The sequence below is a fragment of the Manacus candei genome, unplaced genomic scaffold, assembly GCF_025592945.1.
Source record: "Manacus candei isolate 608988 ecotype Guabito, Panama unplaced genomic scaffold, ASM2559294v1 h1tg000003l, whole genome shotgun sequence".
In the NCBI taxonomy this organism is placed as follows: Eukaryota; Metazoa; Chordata; class Aves; order Passeriformes; family Pipridae; genus Manacus; species Manacus candei.
The window spans coordinates 9138990-9156601 of record NW_026138051.1 but is presented as its reverse complement, the minus strand read 5'-3'; the positions used below and the strand labels follow the sequence as shown (position 1 = coordinate 9156601).

General features: G+C 42.6%; 1 protein-coding gene across 10 annotated transcripts; it reads right to left on the bottom strand.

Annotated features, from left to right (window-relative positions):
* Nucleotides 1-285: 285 nt before the first annotated feature.
* Nucleotides 286-13633, bottom strand: LOC127469760 (A-kinase anchor protein 17B-like). 10 transcript variants are annotated; one of them, XR_007904051.1, is made up of 7 exons: nt 12208-12483; nt 9728-9996; nt 9347-9471; nt 7308-7544; nt 4938-6444; nt 4159-4366; nt 286-2746 (listed from the first exon to the last, which is right to left on the bottom strand). XR_007904051.1 is itself a non-coding variant. In XM_051784493.1 (7 exons), exons 5-7 carry the CDS (start codon nt 7395-7397, stop codon nt 4230-4232), a joined length of 1734 nt encoding a protein of 577 aa, XP_051640453.1. In that variant the 5' UTR covers nt 7398-7544; nt 9347-9471; nt 9728-9996; nt 12208-12304; nt 13564-13633; the 3' UTR covers nt 286-4229. The 10 variants fall into 10 exon arrangements, 6 of the variants coding, with proteins under 6 accessions (XP_051640453.1, XP_051640480.1, XP_051640500.1 ...); XR_007904052.1 differs by having other exon boundaries at nt 286-2707; XR_007904069.1 differs by having other exon boundaries at nt 286-4366; nt 4938-5102; nt 6253-6444.
* Between the last annotated feature and the right edge of the window lie 3979 nt (nt 13634-17612).

Genomic DNA, 17612 nt, shown 5'->3' with positions numbered 1-17612 from the left:
GATTCCGCTGCTGCAGAATATCCCAGGGTGCCTGTCTGGTATAGTTCCCTCTATTTCATTTCTCTGGCTTGGCTGTCTGGTCGTTTCAGTTTGGCAACACGACCAAAATGATGAACTGAGTCCTGAGTGGGAAGGTGTAAACTTCAGCGTTCAGAAGTAGAGTGCATTGCACAACAGCAGCTTTCATAAACAAGTTGACACAACATGTTTAAAGTGTCTGATACCATCTGTGGTGAGAACAAGTGACTTTCCCTCAGTCCAGACACTGTCCTGGCATTTTCTTTAGGTTGCACTGGGCCTTCCAATGAAGAGCACGATTGTTTGACAGCATGAATAAAGTGGTACTGTATGAACTACCTAATGAAGGTCTAGAGACAAACGTAGATCTTGTCATGACCTTTGTGTTGCTGTTTTATTTTTAGAGACATTTATACTCTTTGCAAACTACTACTAATGGTTTACCTCAAATTGGAAATGTGCTTTTATTTGTTTAAGGCAGAAAATAAAATACTCTTGCATAATAGTGGTGTTTGTTTTTATTAACTGCAACCACATGTGATACTTAACCCTCCTCTAATGTTTCATCTTGTCTTTCTCCAATGTTTTATGTTATCCAACACATGGATCAGTATAATACATTCTAATCAAATGCCAGTAAATGCAGTTCTGCGTAGCATAACTTTAGCAGAATATTAAATAGACAACATGTTCATGTTGTACAATATGCTTTGCTGTTGCAAAAGCAGAGTCAATCAGAAAAAAAACCCACCAAATAATTGTTAATACTGAGCAGAAGATGGAGCTTTGTAAAGCTGTCATGTGGTGGAACTAGGCTAGGCTGTAACCTACCCTTCAGCAGACCCAACCACCTGACTCTTAAGTTACTCCATAAAATATCCTAAGGAACTGGACATTAAGTATTAATCTGTACATTACAACGTGATGCATCAGAAAGAAAAGTAGCAAAAATGATGCAGAAAATGGGCAGTAACACAAGACAAAGCTTAATACCTCTTGGGAAGGAGGTATGACACTTTGGTAAGACCACTACTTTCGTCAGAATAAACAGAGAATTTGTTGTGAAAGGGGAAGAAGCAAGTCATGAAAGCATGAAGCAGCAGGCATGGATTTTTACTTTCTTCTAAAATGTTAGGACTGTCACAGAGGAATATTTGAGGAGCTCCTGGACAAATCAAAACAAATGAATAGCATCTCATTTCCAACCAGTTCTGTCATACCGTCAGCTGCTTTGTAAAATTCACATATTCTTTTATCTGGACTCTGCCTGCTCTTAATCACCACTATTTGCTCTTAATTCCTGCTGTTTCAGCTAAACAAAAGTTCAGTAATGAATGCTTCTGTTGAGAGTTATGTAAGGGGCTTTACAAAAGGTGAGGCATTTCTGTGCATTGCCTGGAACCCCTGGATTAAGAAGAAAGGGCTTTATATCATAATTGCTGTATTGTATTTCAAGCAGATGGACTGATGTAATGGGCTTTGTGTATTTCTGCTTTAAAACCAGCCTTTAGGATTCTGACTTCAGAATTCAGCACAAGGTACAACCCACAGGTCATGTATTTTCAGTACAAAGCCTTGTTCAACCAACTTCCCTGAGAGGACTTCAGTTCTTACCAGCTCTATGAGGAGGCATTTGCATTAGTTCTGTACAAAAAGTCAGATTTGATGGCAAGGTCTGCAGTCTCAGGGCCCTACTTCATACATGTCAGAGTAAACTGTTTCCATAAAAAGAACCCAGCCTCCTGAAACACCAGCTGGCCACAACAGCACACACCAGGCTTGAACTGAAAGGTGTTCTACGTTGCCACTACTGAACTACATAAATGCTGCTTTGAATGCATATTTTCACCTAATAATTGTTCTAATTGCCAAAACATTTGGTAACTTTCATACTTGAGATGTGACATTTACTCCTGTAACTACTAAAATCCAATCTACAAAGCTATGTATTTTAAAAGTTTTAAAGCAAGCTGTTACGTGTCTCTTTAAAGATTAGACTTCAGGATAATATAATTTACTGAGCAGTCCAGCATATGAAAGGATGGGGTTCATATTAAATGTGCTGATAGGAAAAAGAAATTCTTGACTGTGAGGGTGGTGAGGCCCTGGCACAGGTTGCCCAGAGAAACTGTGGCTACCCCATCTCTGAAGGGTTCAAGGCCAGGTTGGATGGGGCTTGGAGCACCTGGTCTAGTGGAAGGTGTCCCTGCCCATGGCAGGGGGTGGAACAAGATGGTCTTTAAGGTCCCAATCCAAACCATTCTATGATCTTGTGAAAAGTAATGAATTAATATTAAAACACCTGAAAACAGATTCTAAATTATGTCACCTATAAACAAATAGGAGTCCCAAAAGTTCTGTTTCAGTATGAAGATTACAATGGTGTCTCAACTTAAAGTGCATGCATATTTTATTTACTAACGAGGTTTTACATAGAATGAGGACTTGGAGACAGAGGATTTGCTTTATCAGTTTCAATCAATGTAGGTGAATGCAAGAAGCAATTGCAGAACTGGAGTGTTTATTTGTTATTGAATATTGTGCCAGCACGTTGATAAAACACTGGAAATTTACACTGAAGGAAATCGTTTGTTCCTTCTCCCCCAGATTAACAAAAAGAAATAACTTCCTCACCTGTAATCAAAAGGCCTGTCTCATGGGAAACAGGTACTCATGGACACAGAACTGCCTATAGATTGACAGAGGGGGAAGTTTTGTCATCTTTAATCTGCAAATATTGCATAGAGAAAAAACACCCTTGGTATGTCACATCAGTGCAACTGAAAACATTTTACACAGTCAACAAGTACAACAGTTGATCTTCATTAGAACTGTATAAAATACTAAAAAGGAGACTTAAGAGGGGCATAAATGTTCTCCAAAATATTCAGAAAATATTTCTGTCAAGAAAATAAGATCTTTTTAGACAAAAGTAATAGATTAACACTACTTTGAGTAGCAACCATTTGTCATTCATAACCCTGAAAAGGCACTCAACATCTGAACATATGAACAGAGAAGGCTGATAAAACCTAGCTTAGAAGCCTGTAGGAATCACCAGTATTGAAGACTGGGGGAAAATCTATCTACCACAGACAATTACAATTATTCTTTTTTATTACTATTTATTAGAGCAGAAGTTACAAATATGGGTAAGATTCTATGTAATGAAGGCAACATTTTCACATTAACTTAGTCTACTGACATGTAATAAATAAAGCATTAATAAAATGAAAGCTGCAATAATCAGTGTATTGAACTTTGAGCTGGTCCTCTATATCTTGCTAAGGAACTTTGTCCAAAAGCAATTGTGGCTGTCTTCTAGATATAGCCAGCTGAATAAATATGGATATAACTCAAGCTCCTAGACTGCATTTTCACATTTTTACCTACATGCAGCACAAGTCCAACAACATTTCACAATTCCTCTGGAAATTATTTGTAAGCAAACTCGTACTAAATAGCTACCTCACCACATGTGCCTTGGAAATTGTGTGAACAAACTGTCAGCCTGCATTTACAGAGGACTGTCAGCGGCAGGCTGAGAAGCATTGCCCTTTCATTATCAAACACTCAGAGCTTTGCTTACACAACCATTCAGATCCCTGGGAACACTACATCGAGCACAAGTTCAGTGAAATCCTTCCTCCCAAAGACCAGCAGGTTTTCAGAAACACCTCTAGAATTGTGAATAGAAAACAAGCATTTTTCCAGTGTGGGTTTTACAGAAGATGGGATTTTTTTCATATCTGGAAATCTATTCACACAATTGAGTGTAAATGTCCCCCACACCTTCCAGTCCCATCATTATAACAATCTGATTGAGGAGGCACTTCATATGCTTGCTCTAGGATTGACAAGTATGTCTTTTTCCAATGACTCATTACTAAATACTGCGATTTTGATATTTACATGATTCCCTACATTTAATCAAAGTATAACACTCCAAGATCTCAATTCATGTCCTTTCAAATTCTTAGCAGCTGGTCCATGAAAGTCTGGCCCTGGGGAAAGTTTTGGTCCTCTGTTATCCAAAAGGCAAACACAGATTCTGCTTTTGTGGCTCACTGCACCAGTCAGATATTCTAACCAAAGGAATTACCTAAGCAAAAAAAAAACCCAAACCAGTATTTCATATACCTTTTAATGATCAAAGGGCTTTCTTCTCCCACTTCTGTACAAAAGATTCAGAACTACTATATCGTAGCTGTTCAGCATCCTCTTCTGGGTTCTGCTCCACAGAAAGTATCTGAGCAGGGGTTTGTCTGAATTATCTCAAGAGGAAATAGAGGGCATCCTCTGACGTCTGCATCCATCTCTCTTCTCAGCATTAGTTTCCTCTCATCTCCTGTAGATAAGTATATGAAAAAGTTACTTGAAATGAGTTTGTCAAGCAGGCAGGAAGGGAAAAGGGTATGGGAAGGTGGCTATAAGGTGTCCACCAACCAACTGAAAGCACAGTAAATTGTGAACGGGCTGTAACAACTGCCAGTAGCAATCCTGTATGAAAATCAGATGATTACCTCTACAGAAATTCACTAACCTCTGACAGTACTCCCCACACAGCTGTGCCACATATTAATTGCCTATCAATGTTTTAATTGTCTGAAGCATGTTGTTAGCATGCATGTTCTTTTAACAGAATAAGCACCCATCTGCAAACGCCCAAGCCAGATACTTTGCTACCCAATTAAGTAGACAAATACTACTCTTCAGCTGCAGCTGTGTGTACTGTTTCTGAGCTAAACTGAACAAACCTGTAATTGCAGAGAAGCTGCACTGCTTCTTTATGCCATAGTTATAATTTTTAAAACTCTTTTTAAAAACACCATTCATCACTGTAAGAACTGTGGCGACTGACCTCACCTGCAGAGTCTGTCAAATTCAGTCCCCTTAGCTGTGGTGTCCCTCTTTCTCACCTCTCCTCTGGAGGGTCTCCTGAATGGGTGAGCCATCACGAGGGGTCACATCTGGTGCTGCCATGGTGGTGTGAAGTGTCTTGAATTTCACTTTTTTGTGGAACATTTTCTTACATTTTCTCTGTATCTTTCTGAGCGACTCCAGCTGCATGCAACTGTCCGTCTCTGAAAAGCCACATTCATCGGATAAAAAATTAGAAGAAAGCTTTTTTCGCTTTTTCTTGATTTTATGAGCATTCCTCTCCTCTTCCCTGGATTGTCTCTCACTTTTCTGTCCTTCATGTCTTAATTTACTACTAGACCGCTTGCATGACTTTTTAAGCTTATGTTCCCACTGCCTTGTCAAGCCCTCATGGACAGAATTAGAACAGGAGTTACATTTGTTGGTTTCCTTCTCTTGACCTTCCAGAGCTACATTTTTATGGTAAACCAGCAATTTTCTTTCCTCACCTCTTGCAGGCAAGCACCCTCTATTGCAATTGCTGTAAATTTCTTCACATCTTTTTTCTGCTCTCTTCATTGAGCTGCCACATGCCTCTCTAAAGTACTCAGAATCACTGATCTCTTCCAACAAATCCTTTAATCTGCAAGCAGATCTACATGTTTCGTATGATACAGTGCCTTCATCTCTACCATCTTCTCGTTTGAACTCCTTATCACAAGTAACAGCAGTGCACGCCAAAGAATGATTCAGAACTGCATGTGGTAAGTTATCAACAGTGAGTGAGTCATTCCTCTGCACTTGCAACTTTTTTGCAAGCTTGCCCCCATGGACTTTGTTTTCTGACACTTTGTCTGTTGATTCAAGTTCCCCAACAGTGACCACCAGTCTATAATTACTATCGCTACTACAATTTCTCTTCTGGAGGTTTTGTACAGGACTCCCTTCTCTGAGGTGCCGCCCATGTTTGTTACTCAAGCTGATGTCAAAACCACCACCGTCACCAGACACCACTCTCTTCCACCAGGACTTGCTCGCCGAGTTTTTTGGCTCTAAGCAAACACGTGCATAGTGCGGTGTCTGATAGTAGTTCAGTAAATAATGGATGAATTCATCAGTCTCATAAACCTTTTGCTTTTTGCAATCATCTTCCTCAGGCACTGTCTGTGTGTGAGCTGCATTCAGTGCTGGGTGGTGCCTTCCAGCGAGAGATTCGATGACCCTGCTGTCCTGGGTGACCGTAATCAGCAAAGATCCCCAGCCAGAGGAGTCCCACACGTCTCTGCCAGGCAGTCCCTCAGAACCCGGGGCTGGAGAGGGCTCATTTAACACCGTCCTGACTATGTGACAAGCAGATGCATGGAAATTACTCACATCTCCTTCCTCACTGCACAAACCACCACCTTTTTGGGTTAACAGGCACTTAAACTCTTCCTCGTGTTTCAGCTCTTTGTGCGTGTGACAGTGGGAGTTAATCAGCTCCTGGTGGATGTCTTTTAATGCTGTTTCAGAAAATGAACCGTCCTTCCTTACGCCCAATGAAGGATCCACTTTTTGACTTGCCAACTGTGAAACCAAGAAAATAGAACTTTATTTAACATGTCACCTTCATGATTAAGAAGGCCAATGTCAGATATTATGGGGCCCTAAAATTTATGCAGAATGGCAAGGGTAGCCTCTGACTTCAACTCACAATACATTATAGACCTCTAGAAATCTTTTACATCCAGGACTGGGGAAAACATACACTTGTTAAAAGCTTGTAAGCAAATCTTTTTGAACAAACAGTGAAGACAAAGCCATGTTAGAAATTAAAGCCCCAGAGAAATTAAACCCCATTTTCATTTAAATTCTTTTTTTTTAGCCCAAAGCACTAAACTAAACCTCCAAACATTAATCTGTGTTCAAAACACTAAAATTTTGCTCACTCCTCTGCTGACTTACTCAAGACATTAACTGAATCAAACTGAAATGAAGTTGATAGATTAGTGTTGGCCCCCCCCAAAAAAGAGGCTATTAGAAATGCAACTGGCATAATCTGTGCCAATTTAATTCAGTCACTTGTAGACCTGAGATAAACCAAGCAGAGAAAGCATGACTTGTGTCCCCACCCCAAAACTCCTTCCTTGCAATGCTGGATCAAGTCTAATAGAGCTGATACAGCCCTTCCACCCCTATTTTTTATTCAGTAATGACAATGCCTCAGAAAAGCACCAAAAGCAAGGTTTCTGGCTGAAAATGGACTACATTTGCTCTCAGGGCAAGACTGAGAAGAGATTGTCACAAGACACAGACCTCAGGCCGCCTCAGTGTTTGGTCAGCCCCAAGGCATTCTTCTCAATAGCATCAAGACATCAAATGTCTAGTGAATTATTCAAGATGTAGTAAATATCCTTCAAAATTTAAAATATGTTTTAAAATAGTCTTACGTTCACACGATTTAACAGCACTGTAAGCAGTCTGACAGACTCCACTCTTCTCTGAGCTAGCAGAGATTTCCTTTCTTCCCATTCAGGCATATTCTCTGGCCACTGCTGTTCTTCTGCTGGTACCTTCTGCTGCTTTGGGGGGTGTTTCTCATCTCCATCTATCTGCCTCTCTTCTCTCCTCTCGAGCTTAGCTTTCTTTTTTCTCTCTTGAACTTCTTTTCATCACCACGTCTTTTTCTAGGCAATTATCAATATGGGACAATTTAGATGACACTTATTTTACAGTTTGAGTCCTGGAGAATTGGATGTAAGTCTTTGAAGTGCTAATAATAAGCAACCAGTCGCCAAGAATCACATGTGATTAACAAGGAATCTTGTTTGTTAAAATAACATGTTTAAAAAAACATGGCATAAAAAGTACACACACATAACTGATGCCCACAGTTAGAAAGTTCTTTGTCTCTTCAAATTGTTTGTATTCTAGTGTTTTCTTTATAAGCACTGCCAAGACAACAGCATCACATGATTGTTTGTCTCCAAGGACACAACTAGAGACTAATCATTTGGATCTAATTCTTAGATTAACAAATCTCCCCTACAGATTAGCAGGAGGGTCCCATTTAAGAGGTATTACAAGAGTAATACAGGGGTTATTGCTGAGCAGAGCTTACCCAGAGCCAAGGCCTTTTCTGCTCCTCACCCCAACTCACCAGTGAGGAGGCTGGAGGGGCACAAGGAGCTGGGAGGGGACAGAGCTGGGACAGCTGATCCCAACTGACCCAAGGGATATCCCAGACCATATGGCCTCATGCTCAGCATATAAAGCTGGGGGAGAAGGAGGAAGGGGGGACGTTTGGAGTGTTTGTCTTCCCAAGTCACCGTTACACGTGATGGAGCTCTGCTGTCCTGGGGCTGCTGAACACCTGCCTGCCCTTTGGAAGTGGGCAATGAATTCCTTGTTTTGCTTTGCTTATGCACATGACCTTTATGTATTAAACTGTCTTGATCTCAACCCATGAGTTTTCTCACTTTCACCCTTCTGATTCTTCCCCCCATCCCACCAGGGAGTAGGAGGGAGGGAGCAGCTGTTGTAAGGTTTAATTACCAGCTAGGGTTAAACCACAACAGGCTGTCACTGCTTTTTGGGAACCTTGCCCTGCAGAAAGTAAATCTACCAAATAATCAACATGACACATCACAAAAAGCTCCAGAAAATTCAAGGAACAGCGTTCACACAAATAAGTGTTTAAAAACAGTTTTTTAAGAAGTATTTGAATAAGGAAGAATTAACAACTAAACCTTTTGGAGACCTAGCGTGCTATGCTTCCGTTGCATGTCACTATGCTCTGCATTCTGAGTGTTGGGGTTTTTTAAGACACGAAGGTATATAACATGATTAATTACTAGTGACAGTTTAGGATGTCATCCAAACACATTATCTAGAGAATCAAAACTTCAATATGCTACTATTACTCATACACAAAATTTAAGAACACTACCCTAAAGATATCAACAATGAAAAAATAACATGTAAAAATGGGTAAAGAGAGAAAAGTATTAATTTCTAGCTTTGGATCTTCCAGTCAACTGGGAGGCACCTAGAAATGCATGTCACATTAATTTTATTTCAGGGCATAACAACATCATTTATGATGTTGCAGCACAGAGCAATACAAAAAGTCCACATGCAGAAATCTTAAGCAATCAAGCCTCAGATCAATTTGAGAGAAAGAGTTCTCTGATTTCACACCAGGCCCACAGAGTCATCAAATAATCCCATCTGAAAGGGACCTTGGAATGTCTCCAGTCCCACCTTTCTCATAATCAAGACCCCTGTATCTCATGTCTTACACAGAATTATCATGATGCTTTTCATTCTGAAACACATTAACAACTACACAGTAGTGTTTCAAGTTCTCCAACTCCTGTTTCCTCAAAGCCTGGATTTTCACATAGCTACTCTTCCTGTATTTGACTCGGTATGAGGCAGTGTAACAAATCTCAAGAAAATGGGACATTCTCTAAAAATATACTCTCACCTTTCAACCCCCTCTCTTTTTTTCCCCCTTTTTCGAATGTGCTCCTGTTCTTGCAGCTTTAGTCTTTTCAGGCTTCTCTCTCTTATGGCTCCTTCACTAAAATGCCTGGTTGTATCAAAAGTCACCTGTCACAGAAGAAGCAGAATCAGACTTAGCAGCCCAGTTTGCTGTGTATTTATACAAACACAGACAACATGCTGAGCAAATGAGAGACCCCAGGTGACTCCCAAAGCACCACTACACTCATGAGAATGTCCCTCTGTACCCTGACATACTACAACATCTCCTCTGAGGCTCACACTGGGTTTCAATGAAGCTCAAACACCCCACTCCCAAATGTGTCCTCCCTGATATCAGGGGCTCAAAAATCTGACACCATACCTGTGACCAAACTCGTTCCTGGCATGCTCTTCTGGGGACTCAGTTCAGCATGTTCAGCAGAGCATTCCTGGTCGCAGGATTCAAGCAGTTCTGCCAAAACTAGAATCCACTGACTCTTAGAGCAACATCTTTTGGATCAAATGCTTATCTGCTTGCTTAAAAATTGATGAATTCTGTTGATGTGTGCTGCATTTCATCAGCTTCAAATGCCCAGATGTGAGCACACTAAAACAAAATACTCAAGTAAGTTGCATCGAGGTCTACCTACACTGAAAAAATAAGTAATAGGAAGCATTATTTCCAGCACAGAGGTAAATTTCAGGATCACAGTTTAGAAATTACCTTCTGGGGGAAAAAAAATGAAACAGGGCACACCCTAATAAGTGCTTACAGAGGTAAGCTAATAGGCTGTTGAAATTAGGCTTACAGGTTTGCACATTTTCTTTTATAATGCCGCACTAAGCATAGCACTTCAATGGATCCATCTCTCAACATACCTCATCAAAAAAGGTACAGAGAAGAGAATAAGTACCCTTTTCTAGCCAAGAATCACCTAAATTAGGGCAGCTCCTACATCTATTTCATATTTAACAATAAGAAATCAAGTGGCAGTTCCTGAGATCATCTCCAAGTTTCAGTGCCAAGCACACTGAAAATAATGACAAGTTTTAGCTTAGCCAGACAAATTTTTCAGGACATTAAAACTATAAACCCCTCTTTTTTGATTCAAGGACTGAAGTTCAGATACTTCAACTCAATATATCAATATCTTACATCCACTACAAACAGGATAATCACAAGGGTTGTTTTTATCCCTGCACATGGTTAAGTGTCCAAAAAGTTTACAGAGACGCTTCCCTTCCACTGGTTAACAAGGATTTCTCAGACTTCAAGGAAAAAAGAGCAGAAATTGGAAAACCACCATCTGTGCCAGTTTATTCCACAAAATCTTATCACCTAGTTCCAAATAAAGCTTAGTGTATTTTAATGCTGTCCACATGCTATATTTTCTTTTATTTTTATCTACCATTTTAACATAAATACAGACTAAACCAAACTGGGGGAGAAAAAAAAAGATACATATACAGAGAGAACTGCAGGAGTGCCACATAAAAGCTTCCACCAAAGAAACATGAAAAAAAGGTCTGTAAGATGGTTTTCCTAGGTTAAAAACTGTACTGCTATTGCTTGAAAAATGCCTGTTTGCCTTCAATATGGGAATGTACAAGGGAAGACAAGCACAGAAACTGTTTGGAAAAAGAAGGTGATTATACTTTATTAAGAACGATGAAGAAAAAAACCCACAAATGTACTGAGGAAAAGCTAGTGTAATTAAAATTAAAATAAAATAACCATGAATCTGTGGAAGCAGCAGCTACAGCACAATCTTAGGACTGAATCACTTCTCTTAGGGAGCTGCTGCCAAATGCACTCAATCAACCATACCTTTGTCAGGCAAGGCTGAATCTCTCAGGATTAATCTCTGCATACAGGAGTGTATGTATATAGACACACCTTCAGTGTCTCATATAAGCAAAGCAGATACACCCAAAGTACTTACTACAGAACTGAAGCAGTCAGTAGTCTCTAGAATCCTTTATTCCCACTACGCATTAAGATAAAGAGATTCCTAAAGCTAAAGTGTAATATCAGCTACACTTCTTCCATCACACTAAGATTTGTGGTGCAGCAGGTTGAAACATCTAGGACACTGCTGTTGCAACCTGTAGAGATATGACAGTCAAGCCTGAAGAGCAGTTGCTGTACCCAAAATCTTGTTCTGTTTTGCAAGTACATTTCCTATTAAACCAACTGATGTTATCCTGCCCTTGCAAATCTTTCACTTATATCCTTACACCACCGTGGCTGCAACCATGTTGCTACTACTGTAATAAATCACCTGAAAGTAAGCCCAAAACTCTCTTCATAGAGCTGAGTAAGCTATAGTGGTTTGCCAGTGCACACTGTTACCCTTGTTCTTCTTCACAGCCAGGAGCTCTTCAAGCATCAGAAATCTATTTCTTGTCATGTAATTGTGTACAAAGCACAGAATTATTTACTGACTGATCTCAGCAGCATGGCCTTTTGGAATCAACCCTGACATATGAAGAAGCTGTTATCTTAGGTTTTAATTGTTCCAACTGAATAAATCACAAGAAAATTGACATTCCACCCCTTTACCAAATTATTAATATTTCCTTTTAACCATTCTGTCATAACATTTGGAACACATCTGCCCTTGCACTAGGGTTTATTATGATAACTGCAGGCTGTCCTTATCTTACAACACCCTAAAATGTGTTACCTAAGTTCATACTTTAAAACAAAATTACACTCTAGGGAAACATTAACAACCAGGTAACATCTGACCTGAAACACTCATACAGTCCACATGAGTAACATGCAAGTAGTGGGAATACTTTGATCCAAAGGTGTCCCTCATATTTGCTCACAGTACTGCTAACTCAAACAGCTCTTACCATCCCCAGTTTCCCAGCTGGTCACTCATGCCAGGCCCTGGGCCATCACAACAGTTTCAGAGACCATACCATCAACCAAGTCAGGAAAGAGGGTTATCTTGAAGAAAAAAAAAAAAAAAGTATTTTGCCAGGTTATTTTTCAGACATCTGATTTCCCTGCCCTCGTGCACAGAGCAGTCCCCAAAGCCTGAGAGGAAATATCTTAATTCTGCAGAGGTGGGTATGCAAGAGCACCTACAAGCAAATGCAATGTGGTAAGTATATGAATTGATACATAGCAGCTCAGGGAGGTCCTTATGACTCTCTACAACTACCTGAATGGAGGCTGTAGCCTGGGGTCAGTCTCTTTTCCCCGGTAACAAATGACAGGCAAGATGAAATGGCCTCAAGTTGCATTCAGGGGAGGTTTAGATAGGATACTAAGAAAAATTTCTGCACTGAAGGGGTGATCAGGCATTGGAAGAGGCTGGAATCACCACCCCTGGAAGCGCTCAAAAGATGTGTGGATGTGGCACTTGGGGACATGGTTTAGTGGCAAACACGGTGAGGTTCCCAGATGGACTCCATGAGCTTAGAGGTCCTCTCCAACCTTAGTCATTCTACGACAAGTGTCTACCAGGAAAGAGCCACTTGCAGAAGTTTAAACAAGAGGTTTAAACCAATTTTTAACAGATGAGAGCAGTTTATCCACCTAGCTCTGCGCAAAATAAGTGAAAAGGAGAGATGACCAGATGCGCGACTGCTCGAACAGACATCGCAATAAAAGGGGCGTTTTGAAGCGGACGCTCCCAGCCCCGCCGTGCCCCATCCCGCCTGCCTGCGGTGGGGACACCGCAAACCGCCCGCCAGCCCCGGCCCGAGGGACGCGGCCGCCGGAGGCCGCGGTGCCCGGAGCAGCCGGGTGACGGCACCGCCGGCCGAGCGGAGCCCGGCCCACCCCCGGCGGTCCCAGGGACGGCGACCCGGGGGGACTCGCGCTCTCTCCAGCCCCGGGGAGCTGCGGGCCCAGCTCCGGCCGGTCCGAGCGCTGCGGCAGCCGCGGGCCGGGCCAAGCCGGGCCGGGCCACTCCGGGCCGGGCAACCCCCGGGCCCGGCACCCCCGCACGGGCCGGGCTCCTCCGGCCGAGCCCGCCGCCGCCCCGGGGCCGCAGAGGAGGCAGGGCCGTCCCGTCCTGGAGGGCCCGCGGGCTCCGGGCAGCCCCGCCGGAGCCGCCGGGCACCGCTCCGCCCCCAGCGCCCGGCGGGCGCGGCACCTTCCCCGGCCGAGCGGGGCACCGCGCCCCCCGCCCGGCCGGCCCGGAGCGCCCTCCGCCGGCAGCGCCCCGCTCCCGCTCCCTCAGGGCCGGCCTCCCTTACCCTCCGGCCGCGCTGCACCGCCGGCCCTTCGCGCCGCCACCCCGGGGCGGAGCGCGGCGGCCGCAGCAGCGCCGGGGGGACCCGCCCCTGGGGCGCGGCTCGCCCGCCCCTCCCGCGCGTCCCGGCCATCCGCCCGCCCCGGCCGCACCCCCGGGCGTTCCGCGGTCGCCAGGCTCCCGTGAAGGGGCGGCCCGGCCCTGTGGTGGTCGGGGATTTGACGGGTGCTTTTGAGGAACGGTTCGCGAGGCGAATCCCGGGTGGTGCCGGTGGCTGCTCTTCCCGCCCGGCTCTTTGCCCTTGAGGGTCCGCACAGCCCCGGGCTGCCCCTGCACGCCCGGCCTCGGCTGCACCGGCCTGGACCCGGCATCCTCGGCCTGTGGGCATCATGTGTGTGCAGTGTATTAAAAACATACCAGAGAGAAAAGGTTGCCCCTCAGCAGCTGCCTCGCTCGGGCAGTGCGAAGGCCTGGTTGGGATACAATACCGTGTTTTCCTTTGTCCTGCAACACAGGTAGCTCATCCACCACTGCTTATGAGAAATAGCATGTGAAGGTTTATGTCTGGCTTTTCCCTGTTTTAGCACTGGCTTGTACGTGTTTGCCCAGTGAGAACGCTGTGCCCATGTCTCAGCATGGTACCAAGGCTCCCAAGGGTGCCAGCACCTCACCCGTGTGCTGCTGGAGGTACCAGCACTTGGCTATTCTGCCTTCAAGATCTCCAGAGGAATTCAAGGTAGAGTAGCCATTCACTCAAATATTCCCTGTATTTTCAGTGTTGGTTTTGTATCTTGCAATCTTCCAAACATAAATGTAAAACATAATACATTTTTTATCTCTCATGCCCCATGTTAGAAACAGACACTTCTCTCTCTTCTCCTGGGGCAGTATGGTTGTAAATTTGATGGGTGATGATCATAGGACATACAGAGGGCTTGGGATGCAGGCAGAGGGTCTTTTGCCATTGTGGAATATCCTGCCTGCTGAGATTGAGCACTGTATTGGAGCAGTATGAAGAGTTACTCTGAGAATGAGCAGTAAGTTGTATTTCCTCTAGGAAAGGAGGCTGGAAAACTGATGTTAAGGAAATCACTTTGGCAACGTTCTCATGTTATGAAGAAGTGTCTTGTCATGTTAATTAAACATGCCAAAGCCAAAACTGATAAAAGGATGATTCAGTATTACACAGTGGATGAAAGAAATTATTCCCTTTTACAGAGGGAACAATAAAACTGTGGAAATTGTTGCTACAAAGAATATGGGAGACTGAGCACCTTGCTTCAGATGTGGGGTTTGATGTTTACAGAAGCAACAACAAAATACAGAGTCGTTTTGCAGATACAATTTTAAGCCAGTATTAGTTATCTCATTCTATGCAAAAGATACAATGTTGAGACATTAGAAAGAGATTTTGAGCGATTAATTTTCCCATATCTCCCTCTTGCAGAGGAGTTACACTTCCCTCTGCACCCTGCAAGCTTGTAGGCTTTACCCCATATGTTACCTGCCTACATTTGCTCTACTCTTACAAAAACTTTCTTCTTAGAACTGGTCATAGCAAGGAAAGAGAAAACCCTTGCCTGAACAAGTCTTATGAGACCTTTGAAAATCAGTTCAGGGAAAACTGGTGCCAAGGACTGTGTAGAGCCAGCTCATTTGTTTGTTCTGGGTTTATTGTCATCTAACTGAAGTGGATTTGAAGTGAATCAACTTTAGTGCACAGAAATTGCAACATCATAACCAACTACATTTCAAAGGGGTATTCTTTAAGGTCTTGAAACCAGTGTGCATAGGCAAACTTCTCTGGAAGCTTCAGGATTAGGCCGGGGAGGGAGATGGTTGGAAGATTTGAACATGAAGTGTGTTTGAGTATGTGAAAGGAAGAATCTTAGTTATGGTTCTGCTTGGGGCTTGGTAATGCCATTCCAGGAGCTATGTCTGTATGTTATGTACTGCTCAAGTAATTTAAAAGCTAAGGTAGCTTTCCCTGTTGAGACTATATATCTCTCTACTCTAGGTTGTACAGTCTATAGAAAAAATCAAACCTCAGAGTTGTTTTTCATTTTGAAATAGAACACTGCGATCTGTTCCAAGGGACAGCAGGAAACTTGCATAGTTTCAATTCATAAATAAAAGTGATACAACCTTGCTTCATGCAGATGGTTGTCACTGTGGGTTTGACTCAGGAAACTAATTTGTGCACTGCTGAGATATTCTTTCCTTAGATACTGATGTGATCAGTTATTGAGAGGAAGCTGACCTACACAACCACTTTCTAGCCAGGAGCAAGTGAATGATGGGTTGAATACTGCCATCCCCTGGCTGGCTGCACAAAAAACTCGTTCAACTTAAATGTCTTTAAGGTAATATTAAAAAGTACCTGGGTTTTTTTAAAGTGTTTAACTTCCCTGTCAGGACCTTCTAATCGGCCTGTGTGGTGACGGATTTAATCCAAAAGAAAGTTACCTCAGAAGTACTTCTTACATAAGTGAGTGATTTTGCTTAGAGGGAAAGAAAGAAAGAGAGGAAGAGAGAGAGAAAGAAAGAAAGGAAGAAAGAAAGGAAGAAAGTTAGTTCTTAGTCCAACATGTAGCTTTGGCTTTAAGAAGAATTCGTTTTCTAGAACATAAGCTGTCCAGCCATGGGAAATATGATAATTTATAAAGTCCTGAATGCACAACCCTTAATATAATTCTGTTTTATAACATTTTGGAGCTATGCTTAGACTGTGTATTAGTGGGAGATTTTTTTATATGGACACAGAGATCGAAGTTTCTTGGTTGCTTCCTCCTTCTAAAGTCTGCTCTACAACCACCCAACCCAGCTGACACTGTGAGTCGCTCGTGGTACTGAGAGGCAGCTCGTGATGAAGTCACAGGAGTAACAGCGTGAGGTTCTATTTCTGGCTCAGTCACAGACGTCCTGGGTTACCAGAGGCAAATCTGCTAATTTTTGCTATCAGGCATACAGACAACCCAGCTGCTTGCTGGAGTGGCTTCTCCTCCTAGCACCAGTGAAGGAGTGAACTGGAAGCACGTTGTGCTCTAGGAATCTCCAGCAAATGTCCTGGAAAGCAGTGGCAACTGAACATCTCTGAGCAGGGCTAAATGTGGAGATTTTCAAACTCGTGTGTGAAGATGGCATGGGAGAAAAGTGGGTTCTTTGAGAGCTTTGTTCATTCTCTCTCCCTCATCTCAGAAGATTTCCATGAAACTTTAAACATATTCTTGTTAGGTACTGACATGGCACCCAAGTGTCAGAATAGAAAGGAGTTTAATTTAGAAAATGACAGCACACTCCAACACCAACTTTACTAGTAAAACCAGTGTGTGACAGATCTCAGTGCTGTGCCTGATTCTGATGTCAGCCACACCTGTATTGTGCTGAAGCAACTCATTGATAGTGACCAAACTATTTGCAGTCACCAAACCAAACCAAACCAACCAAGCAAACAAAAACCCAACTCAACCCAAACCAAACAAGAATCACCCAAACAACAAAACCCAACCAAATCCAATCCAGAACTTGATGTTTTCACTGCAAGGGTGTCTGGGGTAAATTATATAGGTGGTCTTTTCCAATTAACAATTCTGTGATTCTATGTCATCATTGATTAAAAGATGTGTAATAATGCAGGATGATGTCAGTGTAGGAATGATTAAAGAATTAACTAGTAGCTAGTTTAAGACAGTGTATGTTGTTCTTTATTAACTACAACTATGCAAGAAATACACAGCAATCTTCTAGTAAAGAAAAGTTATGTTCAGAATAGTTCTTACAAATGACTCAACTGCATAAAATATTTGCTTAGAGAAATTCAGTCTGCAACTGTAATAAAAATCTTTTTTTATATAGATAACAAAAATCCCTCAGAGGATTCACTGGTAGTTTTTGCAGTGATAGCTTTTGAGATAGAGGAAACTAAGGAGTACATAAACAATATAAACTTGATTGGGTTGGCAGAAAGGGTGAAAAGAAGGTGCAATTTAAAGTATTCATTTTTAGTAATCTTAGATCATAGAATAACAGAATGGGTTGAGTTGAAAGGGACCT

Coding starts and splice junctions, on each gene's coding strand:
- LOC127469760 (XM_051784493.1), bottom strand. CDS start 7,397: ATGCCTGAATGGGAAGAAAGGAAATCTCTGCTAGCTCAGAGAAGAGTG. Junction 6,445..7,307: donor TGCTGTTAAATCGTGTGAAC/GTAAGACTATTT, acceptor TTGGTTTCACAG/TTGGCAAGTCAAAAAGTGGA. Junction 4,367..4,937: donor GGAGACCCTCCAGAGGAGAG/GTGAGAAAGAGG, acceptor ACTTATCTACAG/GAGATGAGAGGAAACTAATG.